Here is a 25899-nt window from a genome sequence, read left to right as displayed (position 1 = left end):
TACTGTATGGTTCATAATGGTTACTACTGTGTGGTTCATAATGATTACTACTGTGTGGTTCATAATGATTACTACTGTATGGACCATAGTGGTTACTACTGTATGGTTCATAATGGTTACTACTGTGTGGTTCATAATGGTTACTACTGTATGGACCATAGTGGTTACTACTGTATGGTTCATAATGGTTACTGCTGTATGGTTCATAATGATTACTACTGTATGGTTCATAATGGTTACTACTGTATGGTGCATAATGGTTACTACTGTGTGGTTCATAATGATTACTACTGTATGGACCATAGTGGTTACTACTGTGTGGTTCATAATGGTTACTACTGTATGGTTCATAATGGTTACCACTGTATGGTTCATAATGGTTACTACTGTATGGACCATAGTGGTTACTACTGTGTGGTTCATAATGATTACTACTGTATGGACCATAGTGGTTACTACTGTGTGGTTCATAATGGTTACTACTGTATGGTTCATAATGGTTACTACTGTATGGTTCATAATGGTTACTGCTGTATGGTTCATAATGGTTACTACTGTATGGTTCATAATGGTTACTACTGTATGGTTCATAATGGTTACTACTGTATGGTTCATAATGATTACCACTGCATGATTCATAATGATTACTACTGTATGGACCATAGTGGTTACTACTGTGTGGTTCATAATGATTACTACTGTATGGACCATAGTGGTTACTACTGTGTGGTTCATAATGGTTACTACTGTATGGTTCATAATGGTTACTACTGTATGGTTCATAATGGTTACTACTGTATGGTTCATAATGGTTACTACTGTATGGTTCATAATGGTTACTACTGTATGGTTCATAATGGTTACTACTGTATGGTTCATAATGGTTACTACTGTATGGTTCATAATGGTTACCACTGTATGGACCATAGTGGTTACTACTGTATGGTTCATAATGGTTACTACTGTATGGTTCATAATGGTTACTACTGTATGGTTCATAATGGTTACTACTGTATGGTTCATAATGGTTACTACTGTATGGTTCATAATGGTTACCACTGTATGGTTCATAATGATTACCACTGCATGATTCATAATGATTACTACTGTATGGACCATAGTGGTTACTACTGTGTGGTTCATAATGGTTACTACTGTATGGTTCATAATGGTTACTATTGTGTCGTTCATAATGGTTACTACTGTATGGTTCATAATGGTTACCACTGTACGGACCGTAGTAGTCATGTTTGTTTATACCATTGTTTACCTCTTGCCGCTGAATGGCGCTCCATGGATGGCAGTTACCACTGTATGGTCCATAGTGTCACAATTGTATGGTCCATAGTGATCACTACTATGTAGTCCACAGTATTCACCACTGTCTGGTCCATAGTTACTACCGTCTAGTTCATGTTAGTTACTTCTGTATGGTTCATAATAGTCACTTCTGTATGGTCCATAGTAATCACTACTGTCTGGTCCATAGTTACTACCGTCTAGTTCATGTTAGTTACTTCTGTATGGTTCATAATAGTCACTTCTGTATGGTCCATAGTAATCACTGCTGTATGGTCCATAGTTACTATTGCTTGGTTCATGGTAGTTACCACTGAATGGTCTATAGTAATCTCTAGTGTATGATCTATGGTAGTCATTCCTGTCTGGCCCATGGTAGTCACTCGTGTGTGGTCCATGGTAGTCATTACTGTCTGGTTCATGGTAGTCATTCCTGTCTGGCCCATGGTAGTCACTACTGTCTGGTTCATGGTAGTCACTACTGTCTGGTCCATAGTAATCATTACTGTCTGGTCCATGGTAGTCATTTCTGTCTGGCCCATGGTAGTCACTACTATATGGCCCATGGTGGTCACTACTGTCTGGTCCATAGTAATCATTACTGTCTGGTCCATGGTAGTCATTCCTGTCTGGCCCATGGTAGTCACTACTATATGGCCCATGGTGGTCACTACTGTCTGGTCCACGGTAGTCATTACTGTCTGGTTCATAGTAATCACTACTATATTGTCCATGGTAGTCACTACTGTATGGTCTATAGTGGTCACTACTGTATGGTCCTTGGTAGTCACTGCTGTTTGGTCCATGGTAGTCATTACTGTCTGGTCCATAGTAATCACTACTATTTGGTCGATGGTAGTCACTACTGTCTGGTCCATGATAGTCATTATTGTTTGGTCCATAGTAATCACTACCGTCAGGTCCATGGTAGTCATGGTTGTCTGGTCCATGTTGGTCACTACTGTATGGTCCATGGTAGTCACCACTGTCAGGTCCATGGTAGTCACCACTGTCAGGTCCATGGTAGTCAAGGTTGTCTGGTCTATGGTGGTCGCTACTGTATGGTCCGTGGTAGTCATTACTGTCTGGTGTATAGTAATCACTACTGTATGGTCTATGGTAGTCACTTTTGTCTGGTCTATGGTAGTCAAGGTTGTCTGGTCCATGTTGGTCACTACTGTATGGTCCATGGTAGTCACGGTTGTCTGGTCCATGTTGGTCACTACTGTATGGTCCATGGTAGTCATGGTCGTCTGGTCCATGTTGGTCACTACTGTATGGTCCATGGTAGTCACCACTGTAAGGTCCATGGTAGTCATGGTTGTCTGAACTATCATCGTTGACGGCAAGCGTCCGTCTCACAGAGACATCGCCGTGTTGACGGTAGCAAGGCGAGGTGAGGCCGCTCCTCACATGCACGGGGTAGGAGTAGCTCAGGCCGGGGGAGGTAACGCTGGCGCTGCTGGTGACGTCCTGCGTGTGTGTGGTGGTGAAGTACTGCCGCGGGTACTGGCTGCTCACCTCCCTGTACTGCACGGAGGTCCTGAGCGTCCGGGTCACCGTCACGTGTGGCTTGCGTGCGCACAATGTCACCTCCTGAGTCGTGGGAGGAGAAGTGGGTCTTAACACCATCAGTGACCTTCATGTTGATTATGGTAATGATAACATTACTACTACTACTACTACTACTACTATCATCATTACTGCTACTACTACTACTACTACTATCATCATTACTGCTACTACTACTACTACTACTATCATCATTACTGCTACTACTACTACTACTACTATCATCATTACTGCTACTACTAATACTACTACTATCATCATTACTGCTACTACTAATACTACTACTATCATCATTACTGCTACTACTAATACTACTACTATCATCATTACTGCTACTACTAATACTACTACTACCACTATCATCACTACTGCTACTACTAATACTACTACCACCACTATCATCACTACTGCTACTACTAATACTACTACCACCACTATCATCGCTACTGCTACTACTAATACTACTACCACCACTATCATCACTACTGCTACTACTAATACTACTACCACCACTATCATCGCCAATACTACTTCTATCATCACTACTACTACTACTACTACTACTACTACTACTACCACTACTACCACTACTAATACTACTACTACTGCTATTACTACTACTACTACTACTACGACTACCACTACTGCTACTTTTACCATTGCTACTGTTCGGTAAATCATTGTATATGAGAACATCTTGTTGAAGATAAAGTACTCCACATGTGAAGGAAAACTTCAGCCTACGACTCTGTGTCCATTACTACCAGCTGGACCTGATCTTGGGTTATGGAAGACTCCTGTAGCGAGTCTCGACCTGGACCTGCAGTACAGCTACCAGGATGGTGACCTGGACCTGCAGTACAGCTACCAGGATGGTGACCTGGACCTGCAGTACAGCTACCAGGATGGTGACCTGGACCTGCAGTACAGCTACCAGGATGGTGACCTGGACCTGCAGTACAGCTACCAGGATGGTGACCTGGACCTGCAGTACAGCTACCAGGATGGTGACCTGGACCTGCAGTACAGCTACCAGGATGGTGACCTGGACCTGCAGTACAGCTACCAGGATGGTGACCTGGACCTGCAGTACAGCTACCAGGATGGTGACCTGGACCTGCAGTACAGCTACCAGGATGGTGACCTGGACCTGCAGTACAGCTACCAGGATGGTGACCTGGACCTGCAGTACAGCTACCAGGATGGTGACCTGGACCTGCAGTACAGCTACCAGGATGGTGACCTGGACCTGCAGTACAGCTACCAGGATGGTGACCTGGACCTGCAGTACAGCTACCAGGATGGTGACCTGGGCCTGCAGTACAGCTACCAGGATGGTGACCTGGACCTGCAGTACAGCTACCAGGATGGTGACCTGGACCCGCAGTACAGCTACCAGGATGGTGACCTGGACCTGCAGTACAGCTACCTGGATGGTGACCTGGACCTGCAGTACAGCTACCAGGATGGTGACCTGGACCTGCAGTACAGCTACTAGGATGGTGACCTGGACCTGCAGTACAGCTACCAGGATGGTGACCTGGACCTGCAGTACAGCTACCAGGATGGTGACCTGGACCCGCAGTACAGCTACCAGGATGGTGACCTGGACCTGCAGTACAGCTACCTGGATGGTGACCTGGACCTGCAGTACAGCTACCAGGATGGTGACCTGGACCTGCAGTACAGCTACTAGGATGGTGACCTGGACCTGCAGTACAGCTACCAGGATGGTGACCTGGACCTGCAGTACAGCTACCAGGATGGTGACCTGGACCCGCAGTACAGCTACCAGGATGGTGACCTGGACCTGCAGTACAGCTACCAGGATGGTGACCTGGACCTGCAGTACAGCTACCAGGATGGTGATCTGGACCTGCAGTACAGCTACCAGGATGGTGACCTGGACCTGCAGTACAGCTACCAGGATGGTGATCTGGACCCGCAGTACAGCTACCAGGATGGTGACCTGGACCTGCAGTACAGCTACCAGGATGGTGACCTGGACGAGGTATATGTACATGGGTATTGAATGATCCTTACTGGAAAGTCTTCCACTGAGGTAAAGGCCTTATATGGGGACTGCCTGCTGCTTTACACCTGGAGTGTGGGCGTTTGCTTCATGAGTTCCTGTTTGCCTTCAGAGACACTCATTAAGTTTGTTTAGTTCTGAGGTAGAGACGTCGCCTCACTTTGGTCCAATCGTCACCCGGGAATGGACCTGAGCTGTGGGTATTTCCTGTTTGGATTATTATCATCAAACTGTGTGAGTCTTTACCCTGAGCTGGTGGTACAGGAAAGTAGTGTCCAGCCGAAACCTGGACATAGAAAGTGATGTCTCCAACCAGGATCTGGACACAGAAGAGAACATATCCATCCAGGATCTGGACACAGAACAGAACATATCCATCCAGGATCTGGACACAGAACAGAACGTATCCTACCAGGATCTGGCCACAGAACAGATCATATCCATCCAGGATCTGGACACAGAACAGAACGTATCCTACCAGGATCTGGCCACAGAACAGATCATATCCACCCAGGATCTGGACACAGAACAGAGCATATCCTACCAGGATCTGGACACAGAACAGAGCAGATCCTACCAGGATCTGGACACAGAACAGAACATATCCTACCAGGATCTGGACACAGAACAGAACATATCCTACCAGAATCTGGCCACAGAACAGAACATATCCTACCAGGATCTGGACACAGAACAGAGCATATCTACCAGGATCTGGACACAGAACAGAGCATATCCTACCAGGACCTGGACACAGAACAGATAGTAACGCACCTGCTGGATCTGACCTGTGATAAGGACGTGGCCTCAGTACACTTAGTTCTCGGCTATGGATGTTCGCTGGCCTGGGTCTGCGCCAGGACCTGGGGTGCCCGTGCACTATGATCCTGGAAGTTGCTTTGAGGATAAGAGACGTCTACTTAAGTTGGTTTGAATCTTGAATTAAAAGCGTCTACTCACCTGATACCAGGAGTTAGGGGCGTCTACTCACCTGATACCGGGCATTAGGGGCGTCTACTCACTTGATACCGGGCGTTAGGGGCGTCTACTCACCTAATACCGAGTGTTAGGGGCGTGTACTCACCTGATACCGGGCGTTAGGGGCGTCAACTCACCTAATACCGAGTGTTAGGGGCGTGTACTCACCTGATACCGGGCGTTAGGGGCGTCTACTCATCTGATACCGGGCGTTAGGGGCGTGTACTCACTTGATACCGGGCGTTAGGTGCGTCTACTCATCTGATGCCGGGTGTTAGGGGCGTCTACTCATCTGATACCGGGTGTTAGGGGCGTCTACTCATCTGATACCGGGCGTTAGGGGCGTGTACTCACTTGATACCGGGCGTTAGGTGCGTCTACTCATCTGATACCGGGCGTTAGGTGCGTCTACTCATCTGATACCGGGTGTTAGGGGCGTCTACTCATCTGATACCGGGCGTTAGGGGCGTCTACTCACCTAATACCGAGTGTTAGGGGCGTGTACTCACCTGATACCGGGCGTTAGGGGCGTCTACTCATCTGATACCGGGCGTTAGGGGCGCGTGCCCACCTGATACCGAGTGTTAGGGGCGTGTACTCACCTGATACCGGGCGTTAGGGGCGTCTACTCATCTGATACCGGGCGTTAGGGGCGTGTACTCACTTGATACCGGGCGTCAGTACTGGTGGAGGTGAGGGTGTGTGTGTGGACCTTGATGGTGGTGGAGTATACCGTCGTGGGCCTCGCTCTCCACCTTGTCATCGTCTTGATCTGGGGTTTTGATGGTGAACAAAAAGGAAACAAGTGATTATTAGATGGAGACACAGGAAGAGTGCGTTTTAGCACTACCAGATTTCACAAGACGCGAACTGAGAAAGGAAATATTTTCAGTACGAGAAAGAAAACAAGTAGTAGAGGAAGGAGGCGAGAATACGTGAGTTGAAGTATGTAAAGTGGAACCATCAATGAAAGAGTAGATATGGTTCGAGCAGGAGAGAGAGAGAGAGAGAGAGAGAGAGAGAGAGAGAGAGAGAGAGAGAGAGAGAGAGAGAGAGAGAGAGAGAGAGAGAGAGAGAGAGAGAGAGAGAGAGAGAGAGCACGGAAGACCTGTAATCATTTACCTTAGAAAAGAGGGGGTTAAAAGGTGATTTAATACAGGCACCAAAATGATCAGCGACTTACAACATCCAGATTAATCTGATTTCACTCGTACCAGTGGGTCACACTCCGCGGGCGAGGAGTTTACCCTGAATGAGATCAAGTCATTTCCCTGTAAGATTTGACAAATACTCAGCTTCACGTCCACGATCGACATGATTTACGTCTCCGTATGTGTAAAGGTTGCAGGTACTTATCATCTCTCAGATCTCGACTTGGCTCACAAACTGTGTCGAATAAACCCAGTCGTCTGTTGTTGTTTGCAGTGGTCTGTCGTCTGCATTTCTATAATCCTTTCTGTGTTTCACCCAAGGTCTTGCCTCTTGTCTACGACACGAAGAAACAGTGAGTAAGGATCCATGAAGGTACGATTTCTGCCGAGGTCAGGTCCTGGACCACTATCTGGGTATAGACTCAGACGCAGGTCTCCTGCACACTGGCTGTGTATTACCTGAGTCTGCATATGGTCCGGGGACTCCCTCTTTCTGGAGTCAGGACTACAGGCTTCCTCCGACCTTCGTCTACAGCTAAGGCTATGGACATCCCTTACCTGAGTTTGGAGTAATCTGTGTGTGTGTGAGTGTGTGTGTGTGTGTGTGTGTGTGTGTGTGTGTGTGTGTGTGTGTGTGTGTGTGTGTGTGTGTGTGTGTGATTCTTTGAACGATTTTTAAGCAAAGTTTGAAATTCTACAACGCGGGCTTAACCATATAGCTTTGCGTCGAGACCTGAACATTAACCAGAGACATCTCTTGCCAGGCTCTCCAGCTAGAGTGGGGTATATCCGACCTTGATCTGACTTGCGATACAGATGCCATCTACACGGATCTGAACCTACATTAGTGGTGTCTATCACCTTGGGTATGTACCTGGACTATGGACACCTACGTGGATGGGTTTAGCACTGGTTTGAGAATGAGAGGCCGTCTGCCGAACTGAGTTTAAACCAAGGGTCGTCTGCTCACCTGATGCTGGGTCTGAATGCTGATGGAGGTGACGGTCTTGGTGTGGACCCTGATGGAGTTGGACACCACAGTCGCTGGCCTGACCCTTCTCCTTCGCAACGCTCTGATCCTGGGCTGTGTGTTGGTGTTGAGTAGAAGGATGTCACAGCATCATCAGTCTGTCTGATGTTCATGAACCTACTGCTATGAACACTTTATTTGTGGACATACATAGATAACAGGCAACTTAAGTCCGTACATACTATCACGCCTCTCACAATGAGAGTAATGTTTGCAGAATTAGTGACTGCAAACAAAACGTTATAGATCATACTATCTATCTATCTATATATATATCTATATCTATATGAAAGTGCGCGTTCATATGCACTTTATTCGTATTCATATACCTCCGCGTTGTACAGTTAGGTTCGGTAAAACGCTATCAGCTGGCTATGTGCGTTTGTTCGGAAATAACCGGTATAGACCCCGTTGCTCACCATTGTGAGACGAAGGGTATTCGAGTACTTAGTATTTCGAATAGTTGTTTCCTATTATACAGTCCCATAGCCTAGCGGTTAGCATGCCTGCCTCTTGCACAGGGGTCCCGGGTTCGAACCTGGCTGTTGGAGGTTTGTATGTTCTATGAAGGTGCGCGTTCATATGCACTTTATTCGTATATATATATATATATATATATATTCATTTTGCTTTGTCGCTGTCTCCCGCGTTAGCGAGGTAGCGCAAGGAAACAGACAAAAGAATGGCCCAACCCACCCACATACACATGTATATACATACATGTCCACACACGCAAATATGCATACCTATACATCTCAACGTATGCATATATATATACACACACAGACATATACATACATACACATGTACATAATTCATACTGTCTGCCTTTATTCATTTCCATCGCCACCTCGCCACTCATGAAATAACAAAGGACGTAAGGGGAGTGGGGGAGGAATGGGATATATTTAGGGAAGTAGTGATGGCTTGCGCAAAAGATTCTTGTGGCATGAGAAGCGCGGAAGGTGGGCAGATTAGAAAGGGTAGTGAGTGGTGGGATGAAGAGGTAAGATTATTTGTGAAAGAGAAGAGAGAGGCATTTGGACGATTTTTTCAGGGAAATAATGCAAATGACTGAGAGATATATAAAAGAGAGAGGCAGGAGGTCAAGAGAAAGGTTCAAGAGGTAAAAAAGAGGGCAAATGAGAGTTGGGGTGAGAGAGTATCATTAAATTTTAGGGAGAATAAAAAATGTTTTGGAAGGAGGTAAATAAAGTGCGTAAGACAAGGGAACAAATGGGAACTTCAGTGAAGGGGGCTAATGGGGAGGTGATAACAAGTAGTGGTGATATGAGAAGGAGTTGGAGTGAATATTTTGAAGGTTTCTTGAATGTGTTTGATGATAGAGTGGCAGATATAGGATGTTTTGGTCGAGGTGGTGTGCAAAGTGAGAGGGTTAGGGAAAATGATTTAGTAAATATAGAAGAGGTAGTAAAAGCTTTGCGGAAGATGAAAGCCGGCAAGGCAGCGGGTTTGGATGGTATTGCAGTGGAATTTATCAAATCAATTGGGAGGTAAGTTTGAATGGAGAAAAACTGGAGGAAGTGAAGTGTTTTAGATATCTGGGAGTGGATTTGGCAGCGGATGGAACCATGGAAGAGGAAGTGAATCATAGGGTGGGGGAGGGGGCGAAAATTCTGGGAGCCTTGAAGAATGTGTGGAAGTCGAGAACATTATCTTGGAAAGCAAAAATGGGTATGTTTGAAGGAATATTGGTTCCAACAATGTTATATGGTTGCGAGGCGTGGGCTATGGATAGAGTTGTGCGGAGGAGGGTGGATGTGCTGGAAATGAGATGTTTGAGGACAATATGTGGTGTGAGGTGGTTTGATCGAGTAAGTAATAATAGGGTAAGAGAGATGTGTGGTAATAAAAAGAGTGTGGTTGAGAGATCAGAGGAGGGTGTTTTGAAATGGTTTGGTCACATGGAGTGAATGAATGAGGAAAGATTGACAAAGAGGATATATGTGTCAGAGGTGGAGGGAGCAAGGAGAAGTGGGAGACCAAATTGGAGGTGGAAAGATGGAGTGAAAAAGATTCTGAGTGATCGGGGCCTGAACATGCAGGAGGGTGAAAGGCATGCAAGGAATAGAGTGAACTGGAACGATGTGATATACCGGGGTCGACTTGCTGTCAATGGATTGAACCAGGGCATGTGAAGCGTCTGGGGTAAACCATGGAAAGTTCTGTGGGCCTGGATGTGGAAAGGGAGCTGTGGCTTCGGTGCATTATTGCATGACAGCTGGAGACTGAGTATGAGCGAATGTGGCCTTTGTTGTCTTTCCCTGGCGCTGTCTCGCGCACATGAGGGGAGAGGGGGTTGTTATTTAATGTGTGATGGAGTGGCGATGGGAATGAATAACGGCAGACAGTATGAATTATGCACATGTGTATATATATGTATATATATATATATATATATATATATATATATATATATATATATATATATATATATATATATATATATATATTTTTTTTTTTTTTTTTTTGCTTTGTCGCTGTCTCCCGCGTTTGCGAGGTAGCGCAAGGAAACAGACGAAAGAAATGGCCCAACCCACCCCCTTACACATGTATATACATACGTCCACACACGCAAATATACATACCTACACAGCTTTCCATGGTTTACCCCAGACGCTTCACATGCCCTGATTCAATCCACTGACAGCACGTCAACCCCGGTATACCACATCGATCCAATTCACTCTATTCCTTGCCCTCCTTTCACCCTCCTGCATGTTCAGGCCCCGATCACACAAAATCTTTTTCACTCCATCTTTCCACCTCCAATTTGGTCTCCCACTTCTCCTCGTTCCCTCCACCTCCGACACATATATCCTCTTGGTCAATCTTTCCTCACTCATTCTCTCCATGTGCCCAAACCATTTCAGAACACCCTCTTCTGCTCTCTCAACCACGCTCTTTTTATTTCCACACATCACTCTTACCCTTACGTTACTTACTCGATCAAACCACCTCACACCACACATTGTCCTCAAACATCTCATTTCCAGCACATCCATCCTCCTGCGCACAACTCTATCCATAGCCCACGCCTCGCAACCATACAACATTGTTGGAACCACTATTCCTTCGAACATACCCATTTTGCTTTCCGAGATAATGTTCTCGACTTCCACACATTCTTCAAGGCTGCCAGGATTTTCGCCCCCTCCCCCACCCTATGATCCACTTCCGCTTCCATGGTTCCATCCGCTGCCAGATCCACTCCCAGATATCTAAAACACTTTACTTCCTCCAGTTTTTCTCCATTCAAACTTACCTCCCAATTGACTTGACCCTCAACCCTACTGTACCTAATAACCTTGCTCTTATTCACATTTACTCTTAACTTTCTTCTTTCACACACTTTACCAAACTCAGTCACCAGCTTCTGCAGTTTCTTACATGAATCAGCCACCAGCGCTGTATCATCAGCGAACAACAACTGACTCACTTCCCAAGCTCTCTCATCCACAACAGACTTCATACTTGCCCCTCTTTCCAAAACTCTTGCATTCACCTCCCTAACAACCCCATCCATAAACAAATTAAACAACCATGGAGACATCACACACCCCTGCCACAAACCTACATTCACTGAGAACCAATCACTTTCCTCTCTTCCTACACGTACACATGGCTTGCATCCTCGATAAAAACTTTTCACTGCTTCTAACAACTTGCCTCCCACACCATATATTCTTAATACCTTCCATAGAGCATCTCTATCAACTCTATCATATGCCTTCTCCAGATCCATAAATGCTACATACAAATCCATTTGCTTTTCTAAGTATTTCTCACATACATTCTTCAAAGCAAACACCTGATCTACACATCCTCTAACACTTCTGAAACCACATTGCTCTTCCCCAATCTGATGCTCTGTACATGCCTTCACCCTCTCAATCAATACCCTCCCATATAATTTACCAGGAATACTCAACAAACTTATACCTCTGTGATTTGAGCACTCACACTTATCCCCTTTGCCTTTGTACAATATACATATATGTAGATCAGGGGCATCTCTGGACCTAGATTAGGTTGATATCCATCTTGGATCTCTACTAAAGATTTGGACGTCACCCAAGTGAATCTGGAGGTAGAGTAGCGGCGCACACCATCCAGGTGCACACATCCAACGTACTTGGATTTGAAGGCAAACAATAAGCGTCCGCTTACCTGGAGCTGGACGTAGTTTTAGGGCGTCCGTTCTTCTAACTCTAAACCTGTTCAACGAATCTCTATCTTATGTTTCTGGCTGAGGGGCGTCTGCTGTCCCATAGCTCGCCCCTGACGTTACTGGGGTTAGACTCTTGATTAAGAACGCCTGCTCACCTGAGTCTGAGTCTGACGGGTTGTGGCGGTGAGGGGAGGCGTGCAGGCCCTGGCGGTGGTGGCGTATACAGTCACTGGCCTCACTCTTGCCTTTGTCATCGTCCTGATCTGGTGGTGAACGTCGCCAGTGTTAGATGCAAAATGTCTCCGGCATTATCGATATTTTCAAGCTTAAGTATAGAAGAAAATTGTCAATTGTGATTAAGAATATGCGCATAACTAGAAATAGAATATGTAGATATCATCAGAAGATACTGCTATGTAAATTCCCCAAGGACCAGTACTTTCTCCAACCTTCTTCAGTCTCTCCCCACAATGCTCCCATCACCTCCAGCTCAAGCCTTCTTCAGTCTCTCCCCACACTACCTCCCATCACCTCCAGCAAATGACAACATGAAGATCCTCTCGCATACAGACGACACCACTGTAGCAACAATGAACCATTACACATTTGGAACATTGGTTCGCCTGGAACAAACTGTCTACATCTCCACAGAAGTCTTTCATCTCTCTCTTAACCCCAGAAAGATACGAATTCACCTCACCTTCCCCCGTTACTTTGAATGACCAATCATTCCCGCTGAACAACGCAACAACCATTTCAGGCACCACACGACACACACTTGACATTCACTCCTCGTCTCACCTGTAACATAACACAAAATCACGTGACACACCAAATGCTCGGAGAAAGTTAACTGGCATCAAATTATGATCCCCCAGAAAATCCCTTTGCATCCATTATATAAAATTCATCCGCTCCACTCTAAACTATGCCTCACCTGCCTGGTCTTCCACCCTCTTAAAAGAAACAAATCTGTAAACCACATGAATTCGAGATGTCAGAATAATTACTCGCTCTTTAGTAACCAGAAAAACTCAGTATTTACACAGTCAAACCAAGATTCTCCCAGTGTAGTCCAACCTGAACAGTCGGCACTCGGGTCTTTGCCACAGCACCAGACCCCTGCCACCCACACCACTCCATAATCAAACATCAACACGCAAGCAGACACAAGCTGCTTACTCCTGCCTCACACTTCAGCAGCCTCTCCTCGCAAGTTGCCCCACGAGCAGCTGACAACACACACACACACACACACAACCGTAATGACCCAACAGCCCTAGACCACCGGCCTCCCAACTCAGCCTTAAACATCACAATCGCCAGACATACACACATCAGAAGCAACGATCCTCAACCAACACGAGCCAGACCCTCTCGTCCACGCTCTGGGCGTCACCCAACCCCACTTTACTACAAACTCCAGTTTATCACAGGATCCTTCATGCCCACAGTGCAACTACCACAGTAAGACACCGAACACTTATTGATCAGTAGCCTTACACTCCCCCCCATATATATATATATATATATATATATATATATATATATATATATATATATATATATATATATATATATATCTACGAATAAAGTGCATATGAACGCGCACCTTCATAGAACAAACAAACCTCCAACAGCCAGGATCGAACCCCTGTGGCACAGGGGTCCCGGGTTCGATCCTGTCTGTTGGCGGTTTGTATGTTTTATATATATATATATATATATATATATATATATATATATATATATATATATATATATATATATATATATATAAGTCTTGATAAAAGAATTACCTGACGTAACCGAGGAAGCTTTTGTCCATTCAGTACAAGGATGATTATATCAGTGAGTATCAACAGGGCAAGGGAATCCTACCCTGTCATTCCACTATATGTGTGTTGTTTAATGCTACAAGAATGACACTTCCGCGTCCTTTGCAAGGTCGTCGGTCAATACAGCCACGAGAATAGGCTAAAAACTGCTGAAGGCTACAGTCACATTCCAGGCTTTGAGTGGGTAAGGAGACGAGACTAGATTCATTAAATCAAAAGATTTCCTTGTACAGTGGGGAAGCTTACAGGTTATTTTTATAGAATGATTTCCTCGCCTGATTAAAGTCGTCCGTGAGAGAATTAGAATCACTCTTAACTTATCACAGACATGCTCATCATCTGTAGCTTCAGGTCTTACTATACGTAAAAGCACGTAATGATATTGATGAAGATACCGAATGTTTGACTCCGTCATGTGCAGAATATAAGTGAACTAATGAACACACATAGGTGGGTTTTCTGTCAGTACTGAACTTATGAACACACATAGGTGGGTTTTCTGTCTGTGCTGAACTTATGAACATACATAGGTGGGTTTTCTGTCAGTGCTGAACTTATGAACATACATAGGTGGGTTTTCTGTCTGTGCTGAACTTATGAACATACATAGGTGGGTTTTCTGTCAGTGCTGAACTTATGAACATACATAGGTGGGTTTTCTGTCAGTGCTGAACTTATGAACATACATAGGTGGGTTTTCTGTCAGTGCTGAACTTATGAACATACATAGGTGGGTTTTCTGTCAGTGCTGAACTTATGAAAATACATAGGTGGGTTTTCTGTCTGTGCTGAACTTATGAACATACATAGGTGGGTTTTCTTTCAGTGCTGAACTTAGTGTTGCCTGTGGTGTGAATCATGCACTCAAGCAACGGCAATATACCATTACTTTCTGTCTCTGTAGCACATTTGGTGGAAGGCAATGAATCATCAAGCACGTCTACCTGAACTGAGGGCATCCACTTGCATGGGTCGGTAACTCATTGATGGCCATCCGCTCACCGTGGTCTGGACCTAGCTAGTCTTTGCTCATATGATTCCAAAACTGGACGAAGAATCACTTTTGCTGGGTCTGGAGCTGACTGAGGCGTTGATGTGAACCCTAGAGTCTTGACCAGAAACAGACGAGTTCACATAACTGGGTCTGAATATCCTTCAGGGGCGTGTGCTTACCTGAAGTTGGTTCTGAACTCCTTCAGGGGCGTGTGCTTACCTGAAGTTGGTTCTGAACTCCTTCAAGGGCGTGTGCTTACCTGAAGTTGGTTCTGAACACTTGTGGAGGTGACGGTGTGGGTGTGGATGCTGGTGCTGGTGAGGTATATAGTCCTCGGCCTCGCTCTGGCCACCGTCCTGACCTGTTGGCAAGATTGAGTACAGGATTATCTGAATTATTGTTTGGTAGTCCGGAATATATATATATATATATATATATATATATATATATATATATATATATATATATATATATATATATATATATATATATATATATATATATATTTTAGGGAGAATAAAAAGATGTTCTGGAAGGAGGTAAATAGGGTGCGTAAGACAAGGGAGCAAATGGGAACTTCAGTGAAGGGCGTAAATGGGGAGGTGATAACAAGTAGCGGTGATGTGAGAAGGAGATGGAATGAGTATTTTGAAGGTTTGTTGAATGTGTCTGATGACAGAGTGGCAGATATAGGGTGTTTTGGTCGAGGTGGTGTGCAAAGTGAGAGGGTTAGGGAAAATGATTTGGTAAACAGAGAAGAGGTAGTAAAAGCTTTGCGGAAGATGAAAGCCGGCAAGGCAGCAGGTTTGGATGGTATTGCAGTGGAATTTATTAAAAAAGGGGGTGACTGTATTGTTGACTGGTTGGTAAGGTTATTTAATGTATGTATGACTCATGGTGAGGTGCCTGAGGATTGGCGGAATGCGTGCATAGTGCCATTGTACAAAGGCAAAGGGGATAAGAGTGAGTGCTCAAATTACAGAGGTATAAGTTTGTTGAGTATTCCTGGTAAATTATATGGGAGGGTATTGATTGAGAGGGTGAAGGCATATACAGAGCATCAGATTGGGGAAGAGCAGTGCGGTTTCAGAAGTGGTAGAGGATGTGTGGATCAGGTGTTTGCTTTGAAGAATGTATGTGAGAAATACTTAGAAAAGCAAATGGATTTGTATGTAGCATTTATGGATCTGGAGAAGGCATATGATAGAGTTGATAGAGATGCTCTGTGGAAGGTATTAAGAATATATGGTGTTGGAGGCAAGTTGTTAGAAGCAGTGAAAAGTTTTTATCGAGGATGTAAGGCATGTGTACGTGTAGGAAGAGAGGAAAGTGATTGGTTCTCAGTGAATGTAGGTTTGCGGCAGGGGTGTGTGATGTCTCCATGGTTGTTTAATTTGTTTATGGATGGGGTTGTAAGGGAGGTAAATGCAAGAGTCCTGGAAAGAGGGGCAAGTATGAAGTCTGTTGGGGATGAGAGAGCTTGGGAAGTGAGTCAGTTGTTGTTCGCTGATGATACAGCGCTGGTGGCTGATTCATGTGAGAAACTGCAGAAGCTGGTGACTGAGTTTGGTAAAGTGTGTGGAAGAAGAAAGTTGAGAGTAAATGTGAATAAGAGCAAGGTTATTAGGTACAGTAGGGGTGAGGGTCAAGTCAATTGGGAGGTGAGTTTGAATGGAGAAAAACTGGAGGAAGTGAAGTGTTTTAGATATCTGGGAGTGGATCTGTCAGCGGATGGAACCATGGAAGCGGAAGTGGATCATAGGGTGGGGGAGGGGGCGAAAATTTTGGGAGCCTTGAAAAATGTGTGGAAGTCGAGAACATTATCTCGGAAAGCAAAAATGGGTATGTTTGAGGGAATAGTGGTTCCAACAATGTTGTATGGTTGCGAGGCGTGGGCTATGGATAGAGATGTGCGCAGGAGGATGGATGTGCTGGAAATGAGATGTTTGAGGACAATGTGTGGTGTGAGGTGGTTTGATCGAGTAAGTAACGTAAGGGTAAGAGAGATGTGTGGAAATAAAAAGAGCGTGGTTGAAAGAGCAGAAGAGGGTGTTTTGAAATGGTTTGGGCACATGGAGAGAATGAGTGAGGAGAGATTGACCAAGAGGATATATGTGTCGGAGGTGGAGGGAACGAGGAGAAGAGGGAGACCAAATTGGAGGTGGAAAGATGGAGTGAAAAAGATTTTGTGTGATCGGGGCCTGAACATGCAGGAGGGTGAAAGGAGGGCAAGGAATAGAGTGAATTGGAGTCATGTGGTATACAGGGGTTGACGTGCTGTCAGTGGATTGAATCAGGGCATGTGAGGCGTCTGGGGTGAACCATGGAGAGCTGTGTGGGTATGTATATTTGCGTGTGTGGACGTGTGTATGTACATGTGTATGGGGGGGGGGGGGTTGGGCCATTTCTTTCGTCTGTTTCCTTGCGCTACCTCGCAAACGCGGGAGACAGCGACAAAGTATAAAAAAAAAAAAAAAAAAAAATATATATATATATATATATATATATATATATATATATATATATATATATATATATATATATATATATATATATATGTATATATATATGCTTAGAAAAACAGACGGATTTGTATGTATCATTTATGGATATGGAGAGAGCATATGATACGGGTAATAGAGATGCTATGAGGAGGGTTTAAAGAGAATATAGTGTGGGAGGTAAGTTGGTAGAAGCGGAGAAAGTTTTTACCAAGGATGTAAGGTATGTGTACGAGTAGGAAAGAGGAGAGTGATTGGTTCCCGGTGAATGTTGGTTTGCGGCAGGGGTGTGTGATGTCTCTATGGTTGTTTAATTTGTTTATGGATGGGCCGGATATGGAGGTAAATGCAAGAGTTTTGGAGAGAGAGGCAATTATGCAGTCTCCTAGGGATGAGAGGGTCTGGCAAGTGAGTCAGTTGTTCCCCGATGATACAGCGCTGGTGGCTGATTCATGAGAGAAACTGCAGAAGCTGGTGACAGAGTTTGGTAGAGTGTGTGAAAGGAGAACGTTGAGAGTAAATGTGAATAAGAGCAAGGTTATTAGCTTCAGTAGGGTTGAGGGACAAGTTAATTGGGGGGTAATTTTAAATGGTGAAAAATTGGAGGAAGTGAAGTGTTTTAGATATTTGGGAGTGGATTTGGTAGCGGATGGAACCATGGAAGCGGAAGTGAGACAGAGGGTGGGGGAAGCGGCGAAGGTTCTGGGAGCGATGAAGAATGTGTGGAAGGAGAGAATGCTATCTCGGAGAGCAAAAATGGGTATGTTTGAAGGAATAGTGGTTTCAACAATGTTATGTGGTTGCGAGGCATGGGCTATAGATAGGGTTCTACGGAGGAGGGTGGATGTGTTGGAAAAGAGCTGTTTGAGGACAATATGTGGTGAGAGGTGTTTTGATCGAGTAAGTAATGAAAGGGTAAGGGAGATGTGTGGAAATAAAAAGAGTGTGGTTGAAAGCAAAGGAGGGTGTGTTGAAATGGTTTGGACATACATAGAGAATGAGTGAGGATAGATTGAGAAAGATGATATATGTGTCAGAGGTGGAGGGAACAAGGAGAAGCGGGATACCAAATTGGAGTTAAAATGATGGAGTGAAAATGAATTCGAGCGATCGGGGCCTGAAAATTCAGGAGGGTGAAAGACGTACAAGGAATAGAGTGAATTGGAACGATGTGGTAACCGGGGTTGACGTTCTGTCAATGGACTGAACCAGGGCATGTGAAACGTCGAGGATAAAACCATGGAAAGGTCTGTGGAGCCTGGATGTGGATAGGGAACTGTGGTTTCTGTGCATTACACATGACAGCTAGACTGAATGTGAACGAATGTGGCCTTTTTTGTCTGTTTTCCTGTCGCTACCTCCCTGGAGCAGGGGTAGCGATGCTACTTCCTGGGGCTGGGGTGGCGACAGAAATGGATGAAGGCAAGCAAGTATGAATACGTACATGTATATATATGTATATGGAACACTGTGTGATAATTGTAAGAGTATATGGAAGACTGTATGATAGTTATAAGAGTATATGGAAGACCGTATGATAGTTATACGAGTGTATGGAAGACTGTATAACTGTTATAAAAGTATATGGAAGACTGCATAAAGTTATAAGAGTATATGGAAGACTGTATAATAGTTATACGAGCATTATTCCCACCATGCATCTTTTGTGACAGTTATGATCAACTGACCCTGCGAGGGAGGTGACTGTGTTAAGTGATGTGTACATTGATTTGCATATTCTGCGCAACATCATTATTGCACTGTCGTGTCAGGAATCCAGTTTCACAGTGTTTACGATGATAAAGAAGATGTTCCTCTCGAAGATATTCGTGGAAATGGCAGAGCAGTTTGTCTGTGTGTGGGCTAATTCCCTCTTAGATGAGACAGACTCACCTCAGGTGCAGCCGATTCGAATTGAACTGACTCACCTGATCATCTCACCTGTGCGATGCTGGACTGCTTAAGACAAGCGGGTTATCTATGTCACATCGATGTGGTCGACTCATGTAGGCAGTGCAAGGCTGACTCACCTGGACAGGTCCCTGGACGGTGACGTAAGAGGTCCGCACGGAGGTCCCGGGTTGGCGTCTGGTGACAGTAACCTGCCGCACCACCGTGGACGTCACCAGCACCTGCAGGAGACACACGCCTCTCAGTCAAAGGTTCCTCATTCCTGCCAGGTGTGCACCTCCCGAAGACTTTAATATCCCTCAACACTTTCCCGACCCTCCAGCGGCAGCATCTGTGTACCGCCTGCAACTCTCGCTCAAACAAAACTGTGTCATCAGAGGATCAGTTTCTATGTCGAAATGATCAGAAAAAAGAGAAACAAAGATTATTACAGGAATTCATCTTCTCAGTCTGTTGAGGTTCATGGAAAGTCATGTATTCTGAAGTCCAACCATATTCCTCCCTCCCTCCCTCCCTCCCTCGTCTGCTGTGACACGGACACTGACCTGTGACATGGACTTTGACCTGTGACACAGACACTGACCTGTGACACGAACGATAACCTGTGACATGAACCCTGACCTGTGACACACACACTGACCTGTGGCACGAACGCTGATCTGTGGCACGAACATTGACCTGTGACACGGACACTGACCTGTGACACAGACACTGACCTGTGACACGGACACTGACCTGTGACAAGAACACTGACCTGTGACACGGACACTGACCTGTGACACAGACACTGACCTGTGACACGGACACTGACCTGTGACAAGAACACTGACCTGTGACACGGACACTGACCTGTGACACGGACACTGACCTGTGACACAGACACTGACCTGTGACACGAACGATAACCTGTGACATGAACCCTGACCTGTGACACAGACACTGACCTGTGGCACGAACGCTGATCTGTGGCACGAACACTGACCTGTGACACGGACACTGACCTGTGACAAGAACACTGACCTGTGACACAGACACTGACCTGTGACACAGACACTGACCTGTGACACGGACACTGACCTGTGACACGAACGATAACCTGTGACATGAACCCTGACCTGTGACACAGACACTGACCTGTGACACGAACGATAACCTGTGACATGAACTTTGACCTGTGACACAGACACTGACCTGTGACACGAACGATAACCTGTGACATGAACCCTGACCTGTGACACAGACACTGACCTGTGACACGAGCGATAACCTGTGACATGAACCCTGACCTGTGACACAGACACTGACCTGTGACACAGACACTGACCTGTGACACGAGCGATAACCTGTGACATGAACCCTGACCTGTGACACAGACACTGACCTGTGACACGGACACTGACCTGTGACACGGACACCCTGGTGGAGACCACGACATCCCTGGAGGTGACCACGACGGTCCTGGGGTGGCAGCAGCCGCGTTCTGTCTTCTGTTTGGCGTCAGGCACGTCAGGTAGGGCTGTGGGAGGATGCACGGCAGGACAACACAGAAGAGAAATTAAAGTACACTTGCCAGTGGACAGCAATTCAGCGATCCATAAATCAAAGAAACTTGGGAGGCTAATGATCTAACGTGAGTGGACCAACTCTATTTTATCATGATGATTGATCTGGTGTGTATGTATATTACAGGGTCTGGTAACCTTATGCTCCTAAGACGTCAGCAAGAGTGAAGGACGTGTCTACTGATTGCTTGTGACAAGCATCACGAGGTTAGATATTTGTGACAGTTAAGAACACAGAGTAAATGTGAAACACCATCGTAAGACCCCAGCCACCACTACATGACCCCAGCCACCGCTGCTTGGCTCCAGCCACCACTACATGACCCCAGCCACCACTACATAACCCCAGCCACCACTACATGACCCCAGCCACCACTACATAACCCCAGCCACCACTACATAACCCCAGCCACCACTACATGACCCCAGCCACCACTACATGACCCCAGCCACCGCTGCTTGGCTCCAGCCACCACTACATGACCCCAGCCACCACTACATAACCCCAGCCACCACTACATGACCCCAGCCACCGCTGCTTGGCTCCAGCCACCACTACATGACCCCAGCCACCGCTGCTTGGCTCCAGCCACCACTACATGACCCCAGCCACCGCTGCTTGGCTCCAGCCACCACTACATGACCCCAGCCACCACTACATGACCCCAGCCACCGCTGCTTGGCTCCAGCCACCACTACATGACCCCAGCCACCACTACATGACCCCAGCCACCACTACATGACCCCAGCCACCACTACATGACCCCAGCCACCGCTGCTTGGCTCCAGCCACCACTACATAACCCCAGCCACCACTACATGACCCCAGCCACCGCTGCTTGGCTCCAGCCACCACTACATGACCCCAGCCACCGCTGCTTGGCTCCAGCCACCACTACATGACCCCAGCCACCGCTGCTTGGCTCCAGCCACCACTACATGACCCCAGCCACCGCTGCTTGGCTCCAGCCACCACTACATAACCCCAGCCACCACTACATGACCCCAGCCACCACTACATGACCCCAGCCACCGCTGCTTGGCTCCAGCCACCACTACATGACCCCAGCCACCACTACATAACCCCAGCCACCACTACATAACCCCAGCCACCACTACATGACCCCAGCCACCGCTGCTTGGCTCCAGCCACCACTACATGACCCCAGCCACCGCTGCTTGGCTCCAGCCACCACTACATGACCCCAGCCACCGCTGCTTGGCTCCAGCCACCACTACATGACCCCAGCCACCACTACATAACCCCAGCCACCACTACATAACCCCAGCCACCACTACATGACCCCAGCCACCGCTGCTTGGCTCCAGCCACCACTACATGACCCCAGCCACCGCTGCTTGGCTCCAGCCACCACTACATAACCCCAGCCACCACTACATGACCCCAGCCACCGCTGCTTGGCTCCAGCCACCACTACATGACCCCAGCCACCGCTGCTTGGCTCCAGCCACCACTACATGACCCCAGCCACCACTACATGACCCCAGCCACCACTACATAACCCCAGCCACCACTACATGACCCCAGCCACCGCTGCTTGGCTCCAGCCACCACTACATGACCCCAGCCACCGCTGCTTGGCTCCAGCCACCACTACATGACCCCAGCCACCGCTGCTTGGCTCCAGCCACCACTACATGACCCCAGCCACCGCTGCTTGGCTCCAGCCACCACTACATGACCCCAGCCACCGCTGCTTGGCTCCAGCCACCACTACATGACCCCAGCCACCGCTGCTTGGCTCCAGCCACCACTACATGACCCCAGCCACCGCTGCTTGGCTCCAGCCACCACTACATGACCCCAGCCACCACTACATGACCCCAGCCACCACTACATGACCCCAGCCACCACTACATGACCCCAGCCACCGCTGCTTGGCTCCACCCACTACTACATGACCCCAGCCACCGCTGCTTGGCTCCACCCACTACTACATGACCCCAGCCACCGCTGCATGGCCCCAGCCACCACTACATAACCCCAGCCACCACTACATGACCCCAGCCACCGCTGCTTGGCTCCAGCCACCACTACATGACCCCAGCCACCGCTGCTTGGCTCCAGCCACCACTACATAACCCCAGCCACCACTACATGACCCCAGCCACCACTACATAACCCAAGCCACCACTACATGACCCCAGCCACCACTACATAACCCCAGCCACCACTACATAACCCAAGCCACCACTACATAACCCCAGCCACCACTACATAACCCCAGCCACCACTACATAACCCCAGCCACCACTACATAACCCCAGCCACCACTACATAACCCCAGCCACCACTACATAACCCCAGCCACCACTACATGACCACAGCCACCACTGTATGACCCCAGCCACCACTACATAACCCCAGCCACCACTACATGACCACAGCCACCACTACATAACCCAAGCCACCACTACATAACCCAAGCCACCACTACAGAACCCCAGCCACCACTACATGACCCCAGCCACCACTACATGACCCCAGCCACCACTAAATAGCCCCAGCCACCACTACATGACCCCAGCCACCATTACATAACCCCAGCCACCACTACATGACCCCAGCCACCACTACATGACCCCAGCCACCGCTGCTTGGCCCTAGCCACCACTACATGACCCCAGCCACCACTACATAACCCCAGCCACCACTACATGACCCCAGCCACCGCTGCTTGGCCCCAGCCACCGCTGCTTGGCCCCAGCCACCACTACATAACCCCAGCCACCACTACATAACCCCAGCCACCACTCCATAACCCCAGCCACCACTACATAACCCTAGCCACCACTACATGACCACAGCCACCACTGTATGACCCCAGCCACCACTACATAATCCCAGCCACCACTACATGACCACAGCCACCACTACAGAACCCAAGCCACCACTACAGAACCCCAGCCACCACTACATGACCCCAGCCACCACTACATGACCCCAGCCACCACTAAATAGCCCCAGCCACCACTACATGATCCCAGCCACCACTACATAACCCCAGCCACCACTACATGACCCCAGCCACCACTACATAACCCCAGCCACCACTACAGAACCCCAGCCACCACTACAGAACCCCAGCCACCACTACAGAACCCCAGCCACCACTACATGACCCCAGCCACCACTACATGACCCCAGCCACCACCACATAACCCAAGCCACCATTACATGACCCCAGCCACCACTACAGAACCCCAGCCACCACTAAATAACCCCAGCCACCACTAAATAACCCCAGCCACCACTAAATAACCCCAGCCACCGCTACAGAACCCCAGCCACCACTACATGACCCCAGCCATCACTAAATAACCCCAGCCACCGCTACAGAACCCCAGCCACCACTACATGACCCCAGCCACCACTAAATAACCCCAGCCACCGCTACAGAACCCCAGCCACCACTACATGACCCCAGCCACCACTAAATAACCCCAGCCACCGCTACAGAACCCCAGCCACCACTACATGACCCCAGCCATCACTAAATAACCCCAGCCACCACTACATGACCCCAGCCACCACTACATAACCCCAGCCACCACTACATGACCCCAGCCACCACTACATGACCCCAGCCACCACTACATGACCCCAGCTGGTCACGGATGTACTGTACCTTGCAGGTCAGTGATGGGTGACCCACTCTGACGTCTTCCTCTGCAGGTTCTTACTGTGCTTCTCCACCCACTAACGGCTGCTCACACTCGTGTACCAAATTCTCTTGTAGAATATTTCTTCTTCTGTCGAGTAACATATTTCCTTCCTTAATATCTGAACCTTGTCACAGGTAGCAGTACACAGTAACAGACGAACACATGGGAAATGAATAGACACTGTCAGTGCAAACACTTTGACACATATATATTTTCTTTACTTATCGAGTTCCATCTGGCTGGAAATTGAAAATATAAATAACATTTTTTCGAATAGTGACCAACAATTTCTAGTTCTTTAAAGCCATTCACTGTGACACACCCCAGGACCACCAAGCCCACGAGGAGACGAATCTTCAGCAGTGACAACAGTGATGATATACGCTCACACTCCCAAGGTAAACTGAGCGGCCGCAGGAGATGTGTCTTTACTTGTACACTGGCTTGCGGGGGCCAGGCCGCCGCCCCTCCTTCCCTCCAGCAAGCACTCGGTCCTCCAGCCTTGACCTCCGAGGCCGGCCAGCCGACCTAACAACTTTCTTCTCTCCTCACTCCTTCCTCGTCCGCGGGGATCCACCGCCTTCCTCCCGTCTCAGTCACTCTTCCTGATCCTCCACCGCCTTCCTCCTCTCAGTCACTCTTCCTGATCCTCCGCCGTCCTCCCGTCTCAGTCACTCTTCCTCAGCTTCTTAGTTGGGTCGACTAAGGACGCGTCACTAGCATTGTCTCGTTTTCTGTTTTTACATGAATCATATATTCTCGATGGTTCTCTACTCTTTTTCCATTCTTATAATAAAAATATCTATTAGATAAGTTAATCATAATAGTCACAAGATGAACTAGGTGTTCGCTCTTCGGCATGTGGTCCACAATCACTGTTGCCGGACGAGGCTTACGTTCCTCTATAGGGAGCCACGGCACAGCTGGGAGGGTGGAGGACCGTGGAACGTCGCTGGTCAGTCAGGATGGTTCGTTATGAACGTGGGATGACCAGGAGAGATGGAGGAATGGACCAGGTGTCACAGGTGGACGCCAAGAGGACATCTGTATGTGTGAAAACTTGAAATATTTCCGCCTTCGTTTCTGGTTCAGCTCTCCTTGCTACAGTGGAGACGAGATGACAGAATGCAGGCACTAGTGGGCTAAAGCGAG

General features: G+C 47.4%; 1 protein-coding gene across 1 annotated transcript; it reads right to left on the bottom strand.

Moving 5' to 3' along the window:
• Positions 1 to 1267: 1267 nt before the first annotated feature.
• On the bottom strand, positions 1268 to 24848 carry LOC139756494 (uncharacterized). The gene is made up of 8 exons (XM_071675937.1): positions 24797 to 24848; positions 20899 to 21014; positions 19618 to 19719; positions 15346 to 15447; positions 12410 to 12517; positions 8003 to 8116; positions 6546 to 6653; positions 1268 to 2895 (listed from the first exon to the last, which is right to left on the bottom strand). The coding sequence occupies exons 1-8, from the start codon at positions 24846 to 24848 to the stop codon at positions 1510 to 1512; spliced, it is 2088 nt and encodes a 695-aa protein (XP_071532038.1). The 3' UTR covers positions 1268 to 1509.
• Between the last annotated feature and the right edge of the window lie 1051 nt (positions 24849 to 25899).

The sequence above is a fragment of the Panulirus ornatus genome, chromosome 22 (genome assembly GCF_036320965.1).
Source record: "Panulirus ornatus isolate Po-2019 chromosome 22, ASM3632096v1, whole genome shotgun sequence".
Lineage (NCBI taxonomy): Eukaryota > Metazoa > Arthropoda > Malacostraca > Decapoda > Palinuridae > Panulirus > Panulirus ornatus.
Note: the sequence above shows the minus strand (reverse complement) of the source record. Positions and strands in the feature narration are given on the sequence as shown.